Source organism: Leptodactylus fuscus (assembly GCF_031893055.1).
Source record: "Leptodactylus fuscus isolate aLepFus1 chromosome 10 unlocalized genomic scaffold, aLepFus1.hap2 SUPER_10_unloc_1, whole genome shotgun sequence".
Taxonomy (NCBI): Eukaryota; Metazoa; Chordata; class Amphibia; order Anura; family Leptodactylidae; genus Leptodactylus; species Leptodactylus fuscus.
The window spans coordinates 899,137-905,517 of record NW_027439814.1 but is presented as its reverse complement, the minus strand read 5'-3'; the positions used below and the strand labels follow the sequence as shown (position 1 = coordinate 905,517).

The 6,381-nt window shown below is 52.8% G+C and overlaps 1 protein-coding gene across 1 annotated transcript; it reads left to right on the top strand.

The window, feature by feature from the left end:
• Positions 1-4,597: 4,597 nt before the first annotated feature.
• On the top strand, positions 4,598-5,292 carry LOC142186406 (uncharacterized). The gene has a single exon (XM_075261258.1). The coding sequence runs from the start codon at positions 4,598-4,600 to the stop codon at positions 5,288-5,290; it is 693 nt and encodes a 230-aa protein (XP_075117359.1). The 3' UTR covers positions 5,291-5,292.
• Positions 5,293-6,381: the final 1,089 nt, after the last annotated feature.

Below are 6,381 nucleotides of genomic sequence, written 5' to 3'. Positions count from 1 at the left end.
TTGTCTACTTGTGTAATATATTACTGTGTATTATCCTGTATCTGTATTACTTTGCAGCTGTAACATACTGACATTTCCCCACTGTGGGACTATCAAAGGATTATCTTATCTTATCTTTGCTAAAAATGGCAGCTGATCTCTTTGAAGAATTCCTTGGCCCGAAAAGAACCTCATCCATTCGCATCGAACGCATCCACAGAGCATTACGGCCCAAACCCCAACAGGGTGAACCGCCCAGAGATGGACTTTTAGCGTATCCCGACGCAGCGGCTATTTTTGCAGCAGCTAGAAGTCGTCCTTCTATTCAACTAAGGGAGGGGGAGGTCTCTATATATCAGGACCCGGCTCCGTCAATCCTGGCCAAACGGTGCACGGTGCGCCCTCTTCTGGAATGTCTGAGGTCCAAGAGTATCCAATACGCATGGCTTTATCCGTTTGGGCTAGCCGTTAACTATAATGTGATCTGTAGTACGGGGCCACCACAAGGTACAGTTCTCGCCCCATTTCTCTTCACACTGTACACTGCTGACTTTAGGCTCAACTCATCCAGCTGTTACTTACAGAAGTACTCCGATGACTCTGCTATAGTCGGCCTTATCACTGATGGCGGCGATAGGGAATACAGAGACTTAAAGAGGACCTTTCACCACTTTTGGGCACATGCAGTGTCATATACTGCCAGAAAGCCGACAGTGCGCTGAGTTTAGCGCACTGTCAGCTTTCCCGATCTGTGCCCGGTGTAAAGAGCTTACGGTGCCGGTACCGTAGTGCTCTATGGTCAGAAGGGCGTTTCTGACCATTAGCCAGAGACGTCCTTCTGCCTGGCGGCGCCTATCGCGCTGTGCTGTGGAGCGGGGAGGAACGCCACCTCCCTCTGCTCACACAGCTCGTCCATAGACGAGCATTATCAGGAGAGGGAGGGGGCGTTCCTCCCCGCTCCACAGTACAGCGCGATTGGCGCCGCAAGGCAGAAGGACGTCTCTGGCTAGTGGTCAGAAACGCCCTTCTGACCATAGAGCACTACGGTACCGGCACCGTAAGCTCTTTACACCGGGCACAGATCGGGAAAGCCGACAGTGCGCTGAATTCAGAGCACTGTCGGCTTTCTGGCAGTTTATGACACTGCATGTGCCCAAAAGTGGTGAAAGGTCCTCTTTAAATATAATCCTTTAATAGTCCCACAATGGGGAAATTTCAGTGATACAAGTTTCAAAGATGGCACAGTAGTATATAACAAGAGAGAAAAACACATTCAAGCTCATGGCAGATAGAGAAATACTAGGAATCATAGCAACTAAAAAAAAAAGAAACACAGACACACTGCAGGATCATTTAGTTCTCTGTGTGAACGCCACAGGACATTCCATTTGATTTATAGTTGCTAATTCATAGTCCTAGTTTGCTTAGTTAGAGGATTCTTGAAGATACAGAGAAAAAGAGTGAAAATGGAAAGATAAAGGTTGCTGCCAGCTTGGAGCTCTGTAATCGAGGCAGCCACTAAAGGAGGCGCCAGGGCCCAAGTCCTTAAATCAGGACTTTTTAGACTGGTGCCAGCAGAACCACCTCAGGATTAATGCTGGAAAGACCAAGAAGATGGTGGCGGACTTTAGTAAGCAGAGAAATGCTCAGATCCCCGGTGGAGATCCAAGGGACAGGCATTGAGATAGTCAGGACCTATACGTACCTGGGTGAGCTCCTCAATAATAAACTCGATTGGGCTGATCACCTGGAGGCGCTGCACAGAAAGGGTCACAGCAGGCTCTACCTGCTCAGGAGGCCGAGGGCCTTCGGAGTCCAGGGGACACTTCTTAGGGCTTTCTTCAACTCTGTGGTTGCTTCAGCCATCTTTTTTGGTGTGGCCTGCTGGGAAAGCAGTATATCAACCAGGGACAGAAATAGACTTCACAGGCTGATCAGAAAGGCCAGCTCTGTCCTGGGGCGCCCCCCTCGACCTAGTACAGGTAGTGGGTGACAGAAGGACACTGTCCGTGGCGAGCTCCATGCTGGAGAACAACTCCCACCCCATGTATGGGACCTTAATGGCACTTAGCAGCACTGTAAGTGACCGTCTGCTTCACCCGAAGTGTTAGGCTGCATTCACACGGAGTAAACGCTGGCGTTTTTTGTGTGTTTTTTGCACATAGCGCCGCGTTTACGCCGCGTAGCGTCGCGTTAACGCCGCGTATACGCCGCGTTAACGCCGGGCAACGCCACCGTTAAATAGCGCGGCGTTAACGCGACGCTACGCGGCGTAAACGCGGCGCTATGTGCAAAAAACACACAAAAAACGCCAGCGTTTACTCCGTGTGAATGCAGCCTTAGAAGGAGCTCTAAATGATCTGATTTGGCTTGCCTGAGTCAATGGCTGCTCCGGTCATAAATCTTTTATCTGTCATGATTTCTAACGATTGCCTTATTGCCTGGTAGGCACAGCTCAGGTTATAACACTTTTGCAGTACTGACTCCTCCACCTTCATTTCCTCTTTAGCTCCCATGAGGTACCCGTTTCCTTTGCATAGACTTAAGTAAGGTGGAGCGAGGGGTCGCTATGACTGTTCTAGTTCTAGTACAAGCCTCACATAAATGACAGTACAGTGCGTTCTGCTAATCTGACACCCAGTAGCCCTGAAGTCTGGATGGTCTAGGGTAACAGAATATACCTGATGGCGTGTTTCGGGATAGGCATAGGGAAAGTCAGACTCTTCAGATGAACAACTTGGTTTATAACCACTAGTCTGCTGCCATGTTGGAATTGGTGCCTGTCCCCGGGGCTCTTGCTGTCCACTTTGGCTTATCTGTCTATTGGTGATGGTATGAACTATGTAGAGAATATCACATTGTCCTAAGGAGTATCACAGGATACAGCCCATACCATTGAATCCTCCTGCACCATGTGATGGTACCCAACAGCCCTGCCACTGCGAATGATACATCCTGTCACTGTTTTATGTCCACTAGTTTCAGGGCATGTCTGGCTGAGTAGGGGCAGTGGTGGGAGCTGTGACCACCTGTGGCACAATAAGATAGACAGGAGCAAAGATCATATCTGTCTGAATATGGAAATAAAATCAATCAGACCTTATTCTAGCCTGGCAGAGGTTGTCAGCAGGATGTAGTTCTATCGATCTCCAGGCTAATAAGCCGCCCCTCCGATCCATCTGACCCTGAAATTATGGACCTCATCAGTTTATAAAGGGCTCTCAGATCTGCCCTCTTCCTGGAATCTTCCACCACTGACCCGACCACCTAATGTCCCGCATTAAGCCCAGAGAGAGAGAAATCATACATCTTTTGTGAATACGCCATAACTCCCGGGAATAAAACATATCGGTGTAATGTGCCTAACAAGAGATCCCAAATGCTTTGAGAAGTCGGGGTACGCCAGACCTGCAGCTTCAATGATACTCCATTCCCAGATGCAACCCTTGGGGACACTTAGCCAATATCCAGCACATTTTAGGGTTCCTACATAGTTAGGGTTTCTGGATCATCTGCTGGTGTCTGGATGGTCATAAAAGCATAAATATGGCGGAAATGTCATTGATGTCATCATATTTTATTTCCAGTTTTTGGGCAGTCACGCTTTCACACTGACACCTGGAGCTGCTACTTCTGACTGCAATCCCCACACAACCACTTGCTGTATGGCCGTGTGTCTATCTGTAATGTGTCTTACTGTGCTGTTGGTTGTGGATTGTAATTGCCATACAGATCGCACAGGGTCTAAACTGACACATTGAAGCAAAGACAAACTTTTCAATAGTTCATGATGGTAGTGATTGTCAGGTTTGGATCACTATCACCTTGTATGCATCCCATCCTATATAATACGTGTAACTGCAGGAGACTGAAATCACCTCCAGCCATCATCCCATCCTACACGCCTCTGTGCAGACAGCTGTATATACACAATGTCCCCGCTTTTCTATTCTGCCCGGTGTATAGACATTGCTGCAGGGCAGAGCCCCATGAGAAGCGGCCCCCCTGTCTGCAGTATATATATATATATATATATATATATATATATATATCTGATGTGAGGACAGGGAGCCAGCAGTGAGCAGAGCCGCCGCCTGTGTTACCCTCCCCGGCTCTCAGCAGCTCCAGCTTGTCCCCGCATCGTACAATCAGCTTCCTGTAGCATAGAGCTTGTGGTAAAGATCCCGGGGATGGTGACAAGCGCCGGGAATAGAAGGGGGCAGCTCCCGCAGCGGTTTCATCTTCCTGCATAGATAGTGATGGACAGATGTGGGGGTGCTATGGCGGAAATCCTGGGGCCTCCTCTCCGCACCACCCCCGCACCTCCGCCAGTGACGGCCAGGGACTGTTAGGGAGGATGTCGGGGAGTGGGGAGACACGAAGAATGGAAGCTCTCCTGTCCGGTTCTAGCCGGTAATGGGCTCTGATCCCGGGCAGGGAAGCACATGGGGAGAGCGGAGCTTGACTCTGGCCCTGTGCTGAGTGACAGCCAATAGGAGGTGAGGCCGAGGCCGCTCAGCAGCCAATCAGTGCGCACCGCTGTGAATATAAGAGGCGGCGGCTGCTCCGGCCCCAGTGTTTTCCCGTCTAGGAAAGGAATTAGAGCTCGATTCGTATCATGGCAGAAACCGCGCACGCCGCCGCCGCCGCCGCCGCTCCCCCTCCCGCCGAACCGGCCGCCAAATCCAAGAAGCAGCCGAAGAAAGCAGCCGCAGGGGGCGCCAAGAAGAGCAAGAAATCCTCCGGTCCCACCGTGTCCGAGCTGATCGTCAAAGCCGTGTCCGCCTCCAAGGAGCGCAGTGGGGTGTCTGTGGCCGCCCTGAAGAAGGTGCTGGCTGCTGGTGGCTACGATACAGACAAGAACCGCAGCCGTGTCAAGCTGGGCCTTAAGGCTCTGGTGACCAAGGGAACCCTGATCCAGGTGAAAGGCAGCGGCGCCTCCGGCTCCTTCAAGCTGAACAAGAAGCAGGCGGAGAGTAAGGACAAGGCGGCCAAGAAGAAGCCTGCAGCGGCCAAGCCCAAGAAAGCTGCCGCCAAGAAGCCCGCGGCTAAGTCTCCTAAGAAGGCGCCGACCGCGGCCAAGAGCCCGAAGAAAGCCAAGAAGCCTGCCGCGGCCGCCAAGAAAGCGGCCAAGAGCCCCAAGAAGCCGAAGGCGGCTCCTAAAGCCAAGAAGGTGACGAAGAGCCCGGCTAAGAAGGCGGCTAAGCCCAAAGCTGCCAAGAGCCCAGCTAAGAAGGCGGCCAAGCCCAAAGCTGCCAAGAGTCCGGCTAAGAAGGCTGCTAAAGCCAAGAAGCCCGCGGCTAAGAAATAAGCCCGAGCAGCCCTGTACTTGTCCCACAAAGGCTCTTCTCAGAGCCACCACCTTGTCCCGGCAGAGCTGTATGATCGCTATCTCCCCAGCCAGCGGGGGGCGTCATATTAACGGCAATCCTATGACCAGGGCTCCATTCCCGTATCCGCACCGACACATGAGCGGTCACTACAGGGTAACATCCCCGCAGGTTTCTCCAGGTGACCGGTCCAGCGGGGTAGTAGTGAGGACTAAAAGCTGAGGCCGCTGAGGGTTTATAGGGGCAGTAATCCAGTAGATTGGCCGCGCATCCTCCTCGTTACTGGCGGGGGCCTCTGTCTGGATAAGGGGGGAGGAGGAGGAATTGTCAGTATGTCTGAGCTACACAATCCCTGCAGTCCCGAATGCAGCCTGATGCCGGGGGTCGCTGCGGTGTACGGCGGGCGGCTGTGTGCGTGCTTGTGGTAGGGGGACAAACGATACATACTCCCAGGTCTGTATCAGATCAGCGGGGAACGAGCCTGGACGCCCGGGAGGTTGTACTGGGGGAGAAGGGGGATGAGGCTGGGTGACAAGCGCTCTCAGGGGAGCCCCCGCCTGACACTACTCGTTCCTACACAGGCTGAGGAGGGGGCTCCCCTGAGAGCTCTTGTCACCCAGCCTCATCCCCTTCTCCCCCAGTACAACCTCCCGGCGTCCAGGCTCGTTCTCCCCTGAGAGCGCACACCGTTATTTCGGGGTCACTTCTGGACCCAGAAACTCGGATCTTTGCTGCCTCCTGTTCAGCGTGTTCTCTTGTATTTATAACGCACTGTCTGTGCTGCAGCTGAATGACTTGTCTGGGGGAGCTCCGGCTCCCAGCAGTAGGTTTGTGATGACACTGGGGCGGGTGGAGAAGGCCGGCAGACGTCCATTGTCTCCGGGGCCGAGCTGAGAGCGGCAGCAGGGACAGGGAGAGGCGGCGAGAACTGTAGGATATGAGCGGGAAAGCTCCGAATCACTAACGGGTGAGAGTTCTGCCAATCAGAGGAGGAAAGCGGGGGAGGGGGAGGGGCTTCAGGACACACCCCAGAATTGCATCATCATAGCAGGGTTCTCCTTCTGGTCCGACC

What these genes read in the sequence shown, in the direction of transcription:
- LOC142186406 (XM_075261258.1), top strand. Translation starts at nt 4,598, where the DNA reads ATGGCAGAAACCGCGCACGCCGCCGCCGCCGCCGCCGCTCCCCCTCCC.